The following is a 17594-nucleotide window of genomic DNA, read 5'->3' as shown; positions in this document are numbered from 1 at the left end:
ATTGAAAGCACTGTTTGAATTAAATGTTGGCATATTGGCAGTTAATTATAACTTCCTGGCTACCTGACAAACATACAGTGCAGGTAAATCAATTATTTTACTAAATATCTTATCACAGCACTGGCAATGACCAACGCTCTGACCAAAATGGCTGACCTTTATACCATCATAAGAATGTTAATGGCCATTCTAGTTCCTAATTATATGTTCTGTATGGTGAACGATAGTGATTGATGTCATAATATAGTATACTTATGTTAATGTACTTCTTGGCTTCAATGTTTTTCGGTATCAAATTAGAAAATGTGGGCTGATTTCTTTAGGAAATGGTGAGGACACCTGTCGTCAAAAGTTGATTGCACAGGTGTGCGAAGCTGTCTCGTGACTTCCCTGCTAAAATTGGCGCGCTTGGACATGATTGGATATAAACCTTTTCCGTTAAACTCTTTCTCAAACCCTTGTTGCAGTAGCACCTGTCAAACGTGGCTATGCATTTTATATAGCTAATCCTATGGCATAATATATCAATATTTTTTTTTAAGACTTGAGACTGGCATTACGTTCATATAACCCCCCTTTATAATACACCTTGATATATTATTTTCTTAATAACACACAAATCTATAGGCTAGTAATTCACGCAATAATGTATATTAGAATTGCTGTTACAATGAAGGAATTCAACGTGTGATTTGACCTATGGATTTGACCTATTATTCAAAAACACCTTTTTCACTCACTCTCCCCCTCCAACACCTACCACATCCCTCGACGTCGTATCGTTTCGTTCTATTCTTGCAATGTCTACGGCTCTTTCTTACGTCTCTTGCCCATGCCTCGCATGCGGAGTCCGTCCACCGTCAACCACTGCAGAAGTTAAACAATTACAGGTAAAACATTGAGCAATATTCTTTCCGTAATATTCTTTATCATTCCAATAAGGATAGCATGGAATACTGTTATACTTGCATGATAAAATGAGGGATGCAGACGTTAAGTGTTTGCAGAGCAGTTCCATGTACCGTACATAATTAACCTAGTATACATGTTTAACAGTATTAGCACATACTTAACCTATATGTTTTTTAAAACAATATTGCGTTTATTCATTTTAGAAAATACATATTTATTTTATGTTTACACAGAAATGTAGCCTACTTGGTACAATGACAACTATGTCCAAATCAATAGCCGTGAGACTATTTACGTAAGCAAAGCACTCAAATATTCCTAATGTGCATCAACTGTGTTCAGACTGAATAGAGACTACTCAAAGGCTGTTAATAACTCAACATCTTATTTTAAATCGGATTTTGTCAGGTTTCTTAACCTAGCGTCTCTCTCTCTCTCTCTCTCTCTCTCTCTGCTGGTGTCGCAAGTGGTATTTGTGTTCATAAACAAAATGTATTGATCTTAGCCAACAAGACAGAGGAAGTTCAACATTTAGCCAGACCTCCACTTGTTCGTTTTCTTGGTCCATGTACATTAATCGGTTAATCAATCGGGGCAGCAGGTAGCGTGGGACTAGCAACCGGAAGGTTGCAAGTTCGCAATCCCGGAGCTGACAAGGTACAAATCTGTCGTTATGCACCTGAACCGGCAGTTAACCCACTGTTCCTAGGCCGTCATTGAAATAAGAATTTGTTCTTAACTGACTTGCCTAGTTAAATAAAGGTTAAAAAAATACAATGGTTTTGCTTCTGCTTTCTATGACGCTTCAGTATACAATGCATGTTCTTGTCCCTTCAGCAGCAATTGCCAATGACCAAAACGACATAATTGCTTAACCAGGGTGTTGTGCATTTCTTTTCACAGATAGCAATAGCCATATCAATGCAATGGTTCTGATTTATGATTTCAAGCACACATGCACGCACGCACAGACATTAAGTATTCAGAGCTACTTGCCTCACCTCACCTTTTGCCAGACAGATCTTCTTTACTGTCAGTAAATACAGTATGTAAATCAGGTGACTGTTCAGGATTCAGACCAAATATAAGGAAAGTGTGTATCTCTGTGTGTGCTTTTGCATGTACGTGTGTGTCTCTCTGTGTGCACAATGTTTTTAATGAAATTGAATACACAGTGTGGAGAAATGCAACTGAGTGCAGTTAAAATCAAGGTTATCCTCTTGTTGTTTTGGCCCATACCTTTTGTTCACTCTACAATGTTATATTCTTACTGAATCTCCCCAATCACTCATCATTTAATGCCACATACACCCCATAGCTGTATGTTCACGCATTTCAGTATGCGGTTCTGGTTGGTCCTTGAACTAGATCTCTTCATTTATCATCTTCTGTGTTTATGTTGCCGATGGCAACATTTCCTCCATATCTGTGCATCTGGGTTACTTGCTTCTAAACAGTAAATACAGGAACAACTATAGAAACAAAAACCTTCTATTGGTTTTGACATGGAGGAAAATCATCTGTATGATTCAAACAAGTTTCAGTGGGTTCAGGTATAGATTGAACTAACTTTATTTTTTGAAAGAAACTTGGTTTGAAAATGTGAGTCATAAACCACTGTCAGATGACTATCACCTAACTTTTCGTCGATTATATTCTCATTACAATGCTCCCACTGCAGTAAACTGAATCATTTAATGCATGCTGCATCCATCAAAGAATGTCATAAAGAAACAATTGCGTTGTAGGTAATTACTGTATTCGCTGCTCATTAATCATACTGTACGTACATTTTCAGTTGATGATACCACAGCTGCACACACACACACAGCATATGATAGCTCAACTAAATAATGATACTGATCGAAGAGCTTGTCATCATCAGAATGTTCTTGATTACTTCCTTAATTGAACAGTACAGTTTACAGAGTCGATTAACGCACGGGTCTAAAAAATCCCCATCAACATCCGTCAATATCGATTTAAATTTTTTTGTACGGTCTGCGTCTCAATTCACCGCATCTGTCTATGGCGGCCTTCCGTGTCTGCGGTGGAAGGTGGCGGAGCTACAGCGCCGTTTGTCAGACCATGAGACATCCGAAAATCGGTCTTCTCACAAAAACGTCTGTAGTGTCCGAACCGTTTGAGCAACAAACTAATATAACCCCACTATGGAAAGGGGAGACTCTCACAAGCACGATGCTCAATGACCCCCACTAGTATGAAAGTAACCCATACAAAACAATGGAAGTATGGAGGTAGTTTTGTTGCAACAAAAACAAGGGGTTAAATATATGTAAAAAAATAAAAATTACCAGCTTTCTTAAATTTCCTATATATAAGACCGACACTTCAAAACTATGTTCGTTATGATACATTTTTTGACTTCCTTTTTAACATTTATGAATGTATTTCTATGGGCTGTAGTGGTAAAGGCCAAATTCAATATATTTTGTATGTTTTTTTATTTAACTAGGCTAGTCAGTTAAGAACAAATTCTTATTTACAATGACGGTCTACCCCGGCCAAACACGAACCCGGACAACGCTGGGCCAATTTTCCCAATCACAGCCGGTTGTGATACAGCCTGGAATCAAACCAGGTCTGTAGTGACGCCTCTAGCACCGAGATGCAGTGCCTTTGACCACTGCGCCACTCAGGAAACTTAAAACAAATGTTTTATCCAATATAATTTGGGATTTTCTTGGGATACCTAAAGGGGTCCTAAAATAAAAAATCTATTATCTAAATGATCCATGATATGACCATCATAAAACAATTCCATATGTTAGCTTAGTACTTTCAATTACTCACTCTATCAAAAATATATATTATATTGAGGTCTCAGGCATTGGTACTTATATTTGGTTTAATGTCGGCAAAATCCACTCAGCTGTTTCAACTGCCCCTCACCCCCCACTCCCTTCTCGCTCACCGTGTTCAGTTCCGTCCTAGACTTTGGAATTCGCTGTTGCCATGGCAATGGATAGAGCACGCTCTCTCACTTCTTTCCCGTTCCCTCTTGCTTTATATATCCCTCTCTCAGTGTGAAATGTGGAAACGGATCAGCTTATTTCCTTTCTGGTCTGTCATCGCAGAATGTACAAACACAATTTTATTAATGATTTATCTTTTTGTAAGGTTCGGAAAGAACATTTTACTTGGCTTCCCTCTCACGTCACATTAATTTATTCCATCCTTTCTTTTTCTTCTTCTCCCCACAGGAGCAACACTGAGATGCCTGCCAGTGCCATGACCACCCACTGAGAAGAGGGACGGAACCGTGAGTTGCGGATCCACGCTCACATACAGACGAACCAGAGAGTGTGAAAGAGGAAGAACACGGGAGCAGAGAGAGAGAGACACACACACAGGGGAACGAGAGAGAAGAGAGGAAACGAGAGCGGGAGAGCGGTCGATGGATGGCGCTTGGACAGAGGGGACTCTGAAGGCGCACTCTTCACTGACGAGGAACAGCAAGCTGCAGACATGGAGGCAAAAGGCAGAGGCATGCCCCAAGGTAACACACATTTCGCTAGAAACACACGCACAAACACACACTTAAGAAAATACACACTTAACAGATGCCTGGATTCAAAAGACAACAATATGATTTACCCAAGTCATTATTCTGTAACTAGACTAGACTAAGTCTTTTTGGCCTTTTTCGAAATGTGCTTTTGTATTAAAACAATTAAAAGTCATCAGAAAGACAAAGCACTGACAATGCCTTTTTGTAATTGGCCCTCTGGGATTAATAAAGTCCTATTGAATTGAAATGAAAGCGAGACACACGGTTTTTGACATACAGCTCAATATTGGGTACATTTTGTTTTATCGGTTGTTACCTTGGAAACAACCAACAAATCCACACCATTCAAGACAATGCTCTTGATTTCTAGCTTTCAGGCGTCCTTACTATTTCACCAACTCTCCTTCTCTTTCTCCATCCCGCTCTCTCCTCCTTCCCTCTCCTCCCTCTCTCTCTCTCCGGCCCAGTCATGGTGTGGTGGGAGAAGGGGATCCAGGTTGTCCTCACCACTTTGGGGGCGTTTGCAGCCTTTTCCCTGATGGCGGTGGCCATTGGGACGGACTACTGGCTGTACGCACGGGCCTTCATCTGCAACAGCACGGCCAACTCCTCCCAGGACGACCCCAACAACAAGGACAAGAAAGACCCTGGAGCCCTCACACACTCTGGCCTCTGGAGGATCTGCTGTCTGGAGGGTAAGGGGAGGACTAGACATGTGTGGGGAGGTGTGTGGAGGGGGAGGGGTGATGGGGGTCCAGTGTATTTCCAGAGTTTTGGTGGGGTCAGATGAATGGCTCAGTGTGTGTGTGTGTGTGTGTGTGTGTGTGTGGATCTGACGTCTCTGAAGCCACTCTAAAATGTGCAGTTTTGTCACACGGCACAATGCCACATATGCCTCAAGTTTTGATGGAGAGTGCAATTAGCATGCTGACTGCAGGAATGTCCACTAGAATGTAATGTTAATTTGTCCTCCATATGACGCCTCCAACGTCATTTTAGAGAATTTGGCAGTACGTCCAACCGGCTTCACAACCGCAGACCAGGTGTATGGCGTAGTGCCATTCATCTGCCACCATCACTTCATGTTTCAGCATGATAATGCACGGCCCCATGTCACAAGGATCTGTACACAAGTTGAAAATGTCCCAGTTCTTCCATGGCCTGCATACTCACCAGACGTGTCACCCATTGAGAATGTTTGGGATGCTCTGGATGGACGACAGCGTGTTCCAGTTCCCACCAATATCCAGCAACTTCGCACAGCCATTGAAGCAGAGTGGGACAACATTCCACAGGCCACAATCAACAGCCTGATCGACTCAATGCAAAGGAGATGTGTCGCGCTGCATGAGGCAAATGGTCACATACTGACTGGTTTTCTGATCCACGGTGCTTTTTTTTAAGGTATCTGTGAACAACATTCCCAATAATGTGAATTCCATTGATTAGGGCCTAATGAATTCATTTCAATTGACTGATTTCCTTATATGAACTGTAATTCAGTAAAGTCTTTTAAATTGTTGCCTGTTGCATTTATATTTTTGTTCAGTATATTGTTAACATTCGCCTTCTACATCTAGTTACATATTGAACTTCCATCCTCTCAGGCCAGGGGAACAATGTATTAATTGATTTCGCTCGCTATGATGCTTTCTTCAGTGAGATACACTATATATACAAAAATATGTGGACACCCCTTGAAATGAGTGGATTTGTCTATTTCAGCCACAGCCGTTACTGACAGGTGTATAAAATCATGCACACAGCCGTGAAATCTCCATAGACGAACATTGTCAGTAGAATGACTTTACTGAAGAGCTCAGTGACTTTCAAAGTGGCACCGTCATAGGATGCCACCTTTCCAACAAGTCATTTCATCAGATTTTTGCCCTGCTAGAGCTGCTCAACTGTGCTGTTGTTGTGAAGTGGAAATGTCTAGGAGCAACAACGGCTCAGCCGCGAATTGGTAGGCCACATAAGCTCACAGAACAGAACCGCCAAGTGCTGCAGCGCGTATTGTATAAAAATTGTCTGTCCTCTGTTGCAACACTCACCACTGAGTTCCAAACTGCCTCTGGAAGAAACGTCAGCACAAGAACTGTTCGTCAGTAGTTTCATGAAATGGCTTTCCATGGCCGAGCAGCCGCAAAAAATAGCCTAAGATCACCATGCGCAATGCCAAGCGTAGGCTGGAGTGGTGTAAAGCTTGCCACCATTGGACTCTTGAGCAGTGGAAACTTGTTTTCTGGAGTGATGAATCACTGGCAGTTCGATGGATGAATCTGGGTTTGGAGGATGCCAGGAGAACGCTACCTGCCCCAATGCGTAGTGCCAACTGTAAAGTTTGGTGGAGGAGGAATAATGGTCCGGGGCTGTTTTTCATGTTTCGGGCTAGGCCCCTTAGTTCCAGTGAAGTGAAATCTTAACGGTACAGCATACAGTGATATTCTAGACGATTCGGTGCTTCCTACTTTGTGGCAACAGGGAAGGCCCTTTCCTGTTTCAGTATGACAATGCCCTCATGCACAAAGCGAGGTCCATACAGAAATGGTTTGTTGAGATCGGTGTGGAAGAACTTGACTGGCCTCCACAGAGCCCTGACCTCAACCACATCTAACACCTTTTGGATGAATTGGAACGCCGACTGTGAGCCAGGCCTAATCACCCAACATCAGTGCCCGACATAACTAATGCTCGTGGCTGAATGGAAGCAAGTCCCCTAGCAATGTTCCAACATCTAGTGGAAAGCCTTCGCAGAAGAGTAGAGGCTGTTATAACAGCAAAGGGGGGGACCAACTCCATATTAATATCTATGATTTTGGAATGAGATGTTCAACGAGCAGGAGTCTGACACAGTGAGACCTAGATGAGTGCATTCAGAGCAGTGGAAGCTGCTGATGGGAGGATGACTCATAATAAATGGACGGAATGGGGTGAATGGAATGGTATCAAAGACATAGTTTTCATGTGTTTGAGAGCACGCCATTACTATGAGCCTCCACTGATTCAGAGGACATCCAGTGGGCAGTGGCAGACAGTCAGTAGGAGAAGGCTCATTTCAAGAGCTGCTTATCTAACCTATTGCAGTCTGCGAGAAACTAGCCTCATCGAGAACCGGGCTTGACAATGACGTGATTGTGGAGGTATGGCTATGCGAGACTAGCGAATGTCAAAAAGGGCAATTATGAGCAATGAGTCAGTGGTGATAGTCTGATGGAGTGGTTCTCCATTTGCGGTAGACAGCTTCAACAAAAGAGGACAACAACACAGCCATTTTATATCATATTTGTGGTGTCTGCTCAACATACTGAAACCACTGATTATGGCTCCTTGATTATTATAGAACGTTTTTGTTGATTTAGTCTGTTGTTTTCTTCTGAGTACAGGGGGGGGGGGGGGGGGGGTGGTTCATATGACTGTCATGAAAAATACATTGTGTTTGAGCTATTTTAACCCGACTTGGAAAGGGATTCAAATGAATACTTAATATGTCCAAACACCAAGCCCCAGATATCTGATTCTCTCTCTAATACTCCCTATTCTCTCTCCAATCTTTCTGTATCTCTCTCTCTCCCTGTCCATCTTTCTGTCCGTCTCTCTGTCCCTCTGTCTCACTGTCTCGCTGTCTATCTATCTATCTATCTATCTATCTATCTATCTATCTATCTATCTATCTATCTATCTATCTATCTATCTATCTATCTATCTATCTATCTATCTATCTATCTATCGATCTATCTATCTATCTGTCTGTCTGTCTGTCTGTCTGTCTGTCTGTCTGTCTGTCTGTCTGTCTCTGTCTGTCTCTCTCTCTCAGGGCTGAAGAGAGGAGTGTGTTCTCAGATCAATCATTTCCCGGACGATGCAGACTATGATCAGGATGCAGCAGAGTATCTCCTGCGTGAGTAAGGGGACGTGGGCAGTGGGAGGATGTCACTAGAGAGATGTGATGTCGAATTGAAAAGAAAAACCTGGGAAACAGCAGCAGTGAATGCCCAGGTGCAGGGTTATGAGTAAGCTAACTCAATGAGTATCTATCATTTAACAGAGGGAATTATGACAAAGCAATAGGATATTCCAATCAAACCAGAACATTGGTTGGAATTAGAATGTAGGATAGATTTATTCATTTATGTAAGGTGTTACAGAATACTGTAAATGCTTATTGTAGCACATTACTTTACTCCAGATGGTGACAAAGTCACATATGCAGTTTGAAATGTCACCTTCACAACTTCAGCTTTAATCATTCATCTTTAATATACGCTCAGCAGGTTATGACACCAAAGGTTGCAGTCGCTTCCAATATTATCAGAGGATAGGAAGTAATATCTAAGCAGAGCTCCAGGTAGAAGATACCCATAGGCACATATCTAGGATCAGCTAGAATCTAGGATCCCCAAATGATAACTATAACCACCAACCACTGTCAACATAAAACTGACCTTAGATCAGCAAGTAAGGACAATTTCACCCCCATCCGTCTGCAGGTGTGGTCCGAGCCTCCAGTATCTTCCCCATCCTGAGTGCTATACTCCTCCTGATGGGAGCGATGTGTGTTGCATCCAGCAGCTTCTACAAGAGCAAGAGGAACATCATCCTAGGAGGAGGCATCCTGTTTGTGGCTGCTGGTAAGGCGCTGGTGTCTTGGTCTTGACTGTTTCTCTATTACTCAGTACACATGGGGAGGGTTTCCTGGACACAGTTGAAGCCTAGTCCTGGAGTTAAAATCATGCTCAATGGTGTCCCATATTTATTTTCCTCTTGTTCAGATGGAATGCGATAGCCCTACTCGGCCTTAAATGTTCTCAATGGTCTCTGAACTAATTCTCCTTTTTAACTTGTAAATAGTGTTTTTATCAAGGAAGTTCCTCATCCTTTCATCCATCCATGATATTCACCTTTGTGTTGTTTTCCCCTCCTCATAACTCATTTCATGTTAATGATATTGGTTGCGGCTTAGATTTCCCAAATACATCATCCGTTGAGTGGAGACTCAGGTCAACGAGGCACAACACAGCAGTAGGGATAAAGATAGTTTATTTGGTATTATGGGATAAATTACCTCCTGAGTGGAGATATGGGTCAATGAGACATTACACAAGAGAAGTAATCAAGTTGAGATGGCTCCCCCACCCCCCAATGGAAAATCTCAGAGAAAATTAATGGCATATTATATTATATTATAATATTATTATTATTATTATTATTATGTTATAACCTTTCACTTCCTCTCTTTCCCCCAGGCCTGAGCAACATCATCGGCGTGATCGTGTACATCTCTGCGGCACTGAGCGACATCTCGCCCAAGAAGGATGAGGACAAGAAGTGGCATTACTCATACGGCTGGTCCTTCTACTTCGGAGGCCTCTCCTTCATCCTGGCTGAGATGGTGGGTGTCCTGGCCGTCAACATCTACATCGAGAAGAACAAGGAGCTGCGCTGCCGCTCTCGCACCGAACTCTTGAAGAGCACCACGCACGCCATGCTCCGCCTGCCCAGCTACCGCTTCCGCCGGCGCTCCCACTCCAGCTCGCACTCTTCCGACCCGCCACGCTCCCCCTGCGACACCTCACCTACAGGCGCCAAGAGTTTTGCATTACCGCCGTCTGCCCCGCCTTTCTCCGTTGCCACCCTGCCAAACCCGCACCATGCTGCTGGAGGAGTAGGGGGCGATATCTCCATGTATACCCTGACCCGAGACTCCAAGATGGGGAGTCTTGGTGGCGGGGGACCCCCCCTCTACGGCACCGTGGACCGGGCCTCCCTCTACCAACTGCACAACTACTTCCCTAAAGAGGAAGTGGGGGTGATGATGAGCGGCACGCTGCCTTCTCTCTCCAAGTCCAACCTCTCTGCGGCGGGCCAGAATTCCGCCGTCGGAGCCACTGCCATTGCGCCCCTGAATACCTTGTCGTCCTCCGGTCCTACCCCCCAGCAGCCACCTCTGCCCACTGGTACCATGGAGAGAGAGAGGGGCATGGGCACCCTGGACCGCCTGGGGGGCAAACGGAACAGGGACACCGACTCGGACACGCTGAACAGGAGAACCACGCCAGTGTGAGCCTCGGAGATAGGAGCAAGAGCCATGGAGGTGGAGGGCAAAATGGCGGGTAACGCTTTACAGTAAATCCCTGTCGCACAACCTACTTTTCGCTGCCATAACAATGACTTAACAAGTGACGCTTTCCAGTTCACTACTGGTAAAGCCTACTGTTCGCTGCCATACATAACAATGACTTTGCGTATTTTATAAGCAGTCACGACAACTAGTGTAAATTCATGACAACTGCCTTAACACGGTCATGACGGCTCATACGGTGGCCTAAGTTCTGTAGTTAGCTTGCATAGGTAGCTTGCACATGCTTGCTGTATGCGACATACTAGTATTTGACTACCTAATGTATTCGTGTTTATGACTGCTTATGACACTGATATTTCGAGGACTGTATGACAGGGCTTCTGTAAAGGGTTACCAAATAGGGCTGTAGAAATATGTAAGATAACTGAAAGAGAATAGTTGGCCATTCCCTGCCCTATCACTCCATCTCAGTCTGTTTTTGACTACTATGAATACATCTATTCCACTGACTAGAATATCAAATGTATTATTAACAATATTATTGAGTATATATTCATTTTGAAATGCACAATATGTCTATAGTGGTAAACTTTGGGTTGTCTTATCATTCCGAGTGCTTGATTATCATAGCCAGGTTACAAGAGTGTAAAGATTGTAACTTCTTGAATATTATCACATTGCTGTTGTTTTTATTCACGTAATCGTAAATGCAGGGTAAATTTGTACATTTTGAACTATGATTTTTGTATTTTTGTATTTCTTTAAAGTTGAAAATGTTCCTTGATATCTAGCTCCATCACACTTAATCTGATGGTGTCAGGCGAGAAGCATGTGCGCAAATATGAGTGTAATATTGTATTTATATTTCATTTTAAATCATCAAAATATATTTATTTTATTATTATTATTTATAATAATAGTCACTATTATTATTATTGTTATACTTATTGTTATTATTTTTAAGGCAATTTTTTGGTTTGTTAATACAGATATAACCAACATAGTCTAATCTGTGTTTTTTATTGTTTATGACAAGTGTATTAGATTCTAGACTTTATATGAACCTATTTATTTTAGCGATGGTATATATTCTTAATGTTATTCTTTAAAGCAGCGATTCTCAACTGATGGGTCGCGACCCAAATTTGGGGTCGAATGGGTCACAGTCTGAACTTAAACGACTAAAACCAGGTAGTAAGTGATTAAACAATTGAATTTCTGAAATATTTTTCTTCAAACATAGTATTTTCAAAATAGAGCTAGCAGGGCTATTTAGCGGATTTAGTTGATTTTGTGGTGTCAAACCAGTGAGCTTATCCACATTCTTCATCAAGAATATGGGCAAATTTGACTTATTTCCTTAGCATCAAAAATACATTCCAGATGACATTTTATATACACTATGCGAATATTGGGTTGCGACTGGGACAACCTGGTTTAATCTGGGTCCCGAGGCAAAACCAGTTAAGAACCGCTGCTTTAAGGAGCCTACTTTGGGGTTAGCGGGCTGTGATCCTGTGATCCTGTAAGTGAAGAAGACAACAATCTCTTCATGGTACATGATATTTCTACTCTACTGCACATGAGTCAAACTAAGGACATTTGTGATGTTTAAGCAATACAAAATTCTGAGCCTCAAAAACAACTACAAAAAAATACATTCAATAAACTTATATATGAAAACGGGTTGTGTGGAGTGTGTTATTTAACATATAACCAAGATGGTAATATAACAAATGAATGTCAAAATGTTTGCCACCGCATATCTGGTAATTACATGGTGCTCATCTTTTCCATTCATATACTGTAGCTGGAGATACAAAACATATAGCCTGGGACATGGACTCATCTGAACAGAAGACCACTTTTGAGGTAACAGAAAACATCTGAAAAACATGATTTTAGAGTGTAATGTCTCGTCAATACCTCAACAGGGGACCTTGATTGTCCAGTTGGTATTGGATCAGAGGTCAGAGGTCACAGAGATGCTGTGGCTAAGAGAGATCCAGGCCCAGAAAAGCAGCAGAATTCCTTAACACATGACTACAAAGGCAGTTAATTAATAATAATTGAATAACGCTGAATCTCTTCACTCTTGGGATGGAAATGATGAAGACGATCTGCCCAGGGGGAAAGTGACTGTTTTAATCTCATTAAAGTAATGACTTTGGAGGAGGAAGGAAGCTAGGGAGGGAGAGGGATGCTCTATTTGTTCAAGAGCATGGAGTGCACAGTTAATGTGTGATTTAGTTGGGGAGTTTAATTAGTCCTTCCTCTCTGGGGAGCCCTGGGTTGTGTTCAGTAGGGTACACTTTAGAAAAACGTTATAAAACATTCAATTTTGGGGGGGGGGACAAGGTCAGGTAATATCTCCCTGTTTCAAAATGTTTTCTCCCTACTGAACTCGACCTTGGTGGTGCAGTCTCTGTGGGTCTGTCGCCCTCAGATATCCACTCTATACTGTGCTGGTCTGGTTAGGCATCAATCATAGTTACTGGAACCTTGCTATGAAGGAGAATGTGGAAAATAAAATATATTGGTTTGGGTTGGCACGATAGTGTGACAAATTTCAACGTGCCCCTCGTCCCCAGAAAGCACCCCAGGACAGGAGACCTGTAAACCCTGCTGGTTCAGTACTACCATCATAACAAGGTGAGTTACGAGGTGGCCGGGCCTCCTCTATTTTGGTAATGTCAAGAGAGGCCAGTTCTTCTTATTACCTCATGATCCTTGCTGACACACACATAAGGTCATAACACCCACAATCGCCATCACACACACCCGGATTCAAGCATATACAGGCTATACACACTTGCAAGCAAATGCATTGTAAACGATCAGACACACACACTTCACATACCAACACCGTCACAAACACACACACGTCAACAACAGGATTTCAGAGAAGCACTCCCACCACCGGACCCCCCCCCCCCCCCCCCCCCCCCCCCCCACACACACACACACACACACACATACTCTTTCAGAAGAGAGCAATGGCTTCATTTGAAAACGAACATCTATATATACAGCTTGGGCCGAGTGTCAGGTGTCTAGCGATGGTTGATTTGTGTTTCAGGGCTGCATGCGAAGTTGGCCAGGTCAGGAGGGGGAGAACGAGGGTAGAGGTTAACACAGCACAGACTCCACCACCAATCGTCTGGACCGCGTCCCACAGCAGCAGCCACCAGAGGCGGGGTGAGACATGAGTGACAGTGCGTGTGGCATTTATAGAGACACATGATAGGTCTACATGAGGAGCAAACTGGACTGACTTCAGCAAGTAAGATGAAATAAAAGCTTGCGGGAAGGGTGGGCTGAGGTGGTGGTTGGGGAGGTGGTGGTGGTGGGGGGGGTTGTTTGAATTGGACAATGTTGGCGATGGGGATCACAGTTTGAATCCAAGGTTTGTGTTTCTTATAACCACTTCAGCAGGATTCACCACGCTCTAAATTTAGCGGCAGAGGGTGCCAACATGTGGGAGACAGTGGAGACCGAGAAAGCTGGAAACGGGTCAAGATGGTGCCTGGGATGTGTGTTGAAGATGATGGAGAGATGAACGATGGAGGAGGGCAGAGTGGGAAAAAAGACAGAAAAAAGCACAAGAAGGGATACAGTATGTTGTCTTCACATTTAATAATAAATCAAGTCTTACATACACAATTATTTCCATTGAAAACCACAGACACAATTTACCCTTCAATACCCATTGAAATACAGATATGCACAGGTTACCTCTGACAACTATCTCACTAGAAAAAGACCAAACAGATACAAAATCTTACAGTATTTATAAACGTGTGACATTTGGGTTGCACAGAACACATGAAATGTTTTTACGTTATTAATTTACAACACTAAAGGCTCATATGACTTTGAATAGAGTATTTACAATGCAACCTTATATAACTGGTTAGTAGCCTCTTACCTCTTGAATAGGGTTTACGATGAAATTGCCTGTCCTTTCAGGCAGTGATGTTTTTAGGCAGTGCCGCGTTAATAATTTATTGTAATTTCTATAATATAGTCACCCACACACCCAGAGCAGATGGTGTATCTAAAATTTTAAGGGACATTAGACTCCAAAATCAAATTTTAGACCTCGAAAGTAGTCTAATGTCAATAGGAGTCCACACATCTTACACTACACAACTTAATGGAAAACAGAAGCTCTGCATATCTGGAATTTACATGGTGCTTGTCTTTTTACATTACTTTTATAATGTGACATATAACTGAATTCACAAACATGATGGCCTGGGACGTAGACTAATCTTGACCTTTGAGGTCTGAAAACATTTGGATTTAGAGGCTATTGTCTCTTCGATATATACACATCCGTATATTAAAGGCAGTTGTAAAAACATTGCAATATCATGAGATTGTGTATGTATTTATTTACTAGAAACTCTAGAATTTTTGTACTGTACTTTCATTCTGTGAAATACATCTGAATCCCAATTACTGTCCTTAAGGATTATACTCTCTAATAAGACTGTCGATCAGAATATCATCAAAGATTTGGCAAAAATAATGAAATAATGTTAACCAATTCAAAACACAACTGCAAAATTGTTGTTTTTGTTAAATTCATTTAAAATGATTTTGAATTCAATTGAATTTCACACTTGAGAAGGGGGGGCACATTACATTTTGCACATTCAATGTGAGAAAACGTTTGCTGTCAACTAGCACACAAGTCATTTGGCATTGCGTTAATTCTTCACCTTACATAAGTCAAGAACAGTATAGTGTCCCTTCAATGACCTACTGATTTATGCAAAATGAGGAGAGAAAAAAACATCCAAGACGATGAACAACTTGAACCCCTCTTTACACAACTTCAAATGATTCAATGTAAAATTGCAGGAGACCGTCCATTTCTCAACAGTCATAAGACAATACAGATAAAGTGCAATACCTCCTCCTCGCTACTAGCTATCACTTTCATTTTTGGGGGGAAAACACCTTCGCCAGGGGCTGAATGGTAGCGCAAGCAAGAGAAAGAGGGTTCCGCCCAAAATAAGAATGGCCCCTGCAAACCCAACACAGGATACTGACCAAGACAACTCATGATGCAACGGCACCGAGTGGTCACTGGCTAGGAAGGAGAGTACCGATTGGTTGAAAACAATAAGAGACAGGAGAATCAAGAGGCCTAAGAGAGAGGAGGAAAGAGTGATAGAGAAAGGGAGAGAGAGAAAGAGAGGGATAAAGCACAAAAGAGAGAGATATCAGGGGCTTGGTGTGTGTGGAGTTGGTAAATACATTTTACTGGTGGGATGGTGGAGGTGGTATTGATAACTGTGATCTACTTCCCAGAGCATCAGAGTATATCAGGACTGTACAGATGCCATGACTAATGCCCTATGTATCTAATTAGTGAGCTCCCTCGATACCCTTGAATAATGTCTATATGGTTTTTTAAAGTGTTGAGTACCGGTAGCTTTTTTTTGCTGCATGCACAGGTTGACTCCTAAATGACTCCAAACTCTCTGCAACTGTCACCCCCGGATCTGTTTCACCTGTCTCCACTCCCCTCCAGGTGTCACCCATCTTCCCCATTATCCCCTGTGTTATATACCTGTGTTTTCTGTCTGTCTGTGCCAGTTCGTCTTGTTTGTCAAGTCAACCAGCGGTTTTCTCTCAGCTGCTGCTTTTCCCCAGTCTCTCGTTTTTCCCCGCCATCCTGGTTTTGACCCTTGCCTGTCCTGACTCTGAGCCCACCTGCTTGACCGCTCTACCTGCCCCTGAGCCTGCCTGCCGTCCTGCACCTTTGTCCCACCTCTGGATTTTTGACCTCTGCCTACCCTGACTCTGAGTCTAGGGCTGGGCGATTTGGCCAAAATATCATATCATATGATATTTTTCAAATTTATGACGGTATTTGATGGTATTTTATATTTTTGATTAATTAAAGTTCTACATTTGCTTTCTGAGTAATGCCTGACCCTAGAGTGGCAACACATATATTCAAAATTATTTCAATGGGTCTTTCTCCATTCAGATGGTTTTATACTGTTCAATTCAACTTAATAATTTATTATAATAATATTTCCTGCATTGCCCTCAATTTCTGCATTTCCTGCACTCATTTGAAATCATTTCCACACTGCCACGATATGGGCAAAAATACTAGGCATTATTTTTAACCAAATGTTGCAATACCGATTTAGATCAAAACTTTTGGAATCATTGAAATATAACGTTTATTATAATTATATAGCTAGAATATAAATAATAGTGGGCACTTTGAATACAGTGTTGTTTGACTTGACAATGAATGAAAATGCCATGGACAAGTTATTGTGACAGGGTAGGAACCAAAGTGAAGTTCAGTGTTTCCTAGGGGACCCTATAATCTTTGGCTACATTAAATCTTTATTCATATAGCCAACATATTGCTTTGCCTATTCCTCCTATTCATGCTTTGCCCGTTTCCTCTTTGATTTAGAAGATACTGTTGCACAAACAACATGCTGATTTAAGCCTCCACCAGTACTGGTATCAGACTGTATTAGCTACCTACGTTTGCTCTGACTTTTATCAGCCAGCTAACTAGCGATTAGCATTAGTGGCCAACATGATTTAGCTTTTCTCGCTAAGAAAATACAAACTAGCTGTTTGCAGATGTAAGAAACACAAAATGTTTAGTGGGACTAGGTCTGTGTGGAAAGCGGCTTGGAGACAGTGGAGAGGGATGACTCAAGAAGTGGAGTGAACTATAAAAATGGACGTTACACACGGTGTATCACATTTAACAAACCAAACATTCAAATACCGTTATAGAAGGTAAAGTAAAAACCCCAACCATTCCGTGCATAAATACCGGTATATAGTAAAATGTGGTATACCACCCAGCCCTACCTGAGCCTGCCTGCCGGCCTGTACTTTTGCCCCACCTCTGGATTACTGACCCATGCCTGCCCTTGACCTGTCTTGTGCCTGCCCCTGATGGATTATTAAACTGTTGTTAATTCAATGTTGTCTGCATCTGGGTCTTACCTTCAAACCTGATAGTACGAACTGGCCATGACTGACCCAGCAGACCCGGGCCAGCTGCGCAAC

The 17594-nt window shown here is 42.3% G+C and overlaps 2 protein-coding genes across 5 annotated transcripts in view; one reads left to right on the top strand and one right to left on the bottom strand.

The window, feature by feature from the left end:
• The first annotated feature begins 773 nt into the window (after positions 1-773).
• LOC110489292 (voltage-dependent calcium channel gamma-4 subunit) lies at positions 774-12204 on the top strand. Of its 3 annotated transcripts, none has more exons than XM_036971467.1 (6): positions 774-890; positions 4137-4432; positions 4912-5139; positions 8262-8345; positions 8935-9075; positions 9691-10508. In XM_036971467.1, the coding sequence occupies exons 2-6, from the start codon at positions 4402-4404 to the stop codon at positions 10506-10508; spliced, it is 1302 nt and encodes a 433-aa protein (XP_036827362.1). In that variant the 5' UTR covers positions 774-890; positions 4137-4401. The 3 variants fall into 3 exon arrangements, with proteins under 3 accessions (XP_036827362.1, XP_036827363.1, XP_036827364.1); XM_036971468.1 differs by lacking the exon at positions 774-890 and adding an exon at positions 3890-3996; XM_036971469.1 differs by lacking the exon at positions 774-890 and adding an exon at positions 3924-4013 and having other exon boundaries at positions 9691-12204.
• Positions 12205-14138: 1934 nt separating this feature from the next.
• Positions 14139-17594, bottom strand: part of LOC110489308 (voltage-dependent calcium channel gamma-6 subunit) — a 45372-nt gene continuing 41916 nt past the window's right edge. For both annotated transcript variants that reach the window (XM_021562021.2, XM_021562020.2), the window contains exon 5: positions 14139-15684. In XM_021562021.2, coding sequence (XP_021417696.1) covers positions 15461-15684 — 224 coding nt within the window. In that variant the 3' untranslated portion in view covers positions 14139-15460. The remainder of the gene's footprint in view (positions 15685-17594) is intronic.

Source organism: Oncorhynchus mykiss, chromosome 32 (assembly GCF_013265735.2).
Source record: "Oncorhynchus mykiss isolate Arlee chromosome 32, USDA_OmykA_1.1, whole genome shotgun sequence".
Lineage (NCBI taxonomy): Eukaryota > Metazoa > Chordata > Actinopteri > Salmoniformes > Salmonidae > Oncorhynchus > Oncorhynchus mykiss.
This window is presented reverse-complemented; position numbering and strand designations above follow the sequence as displayed.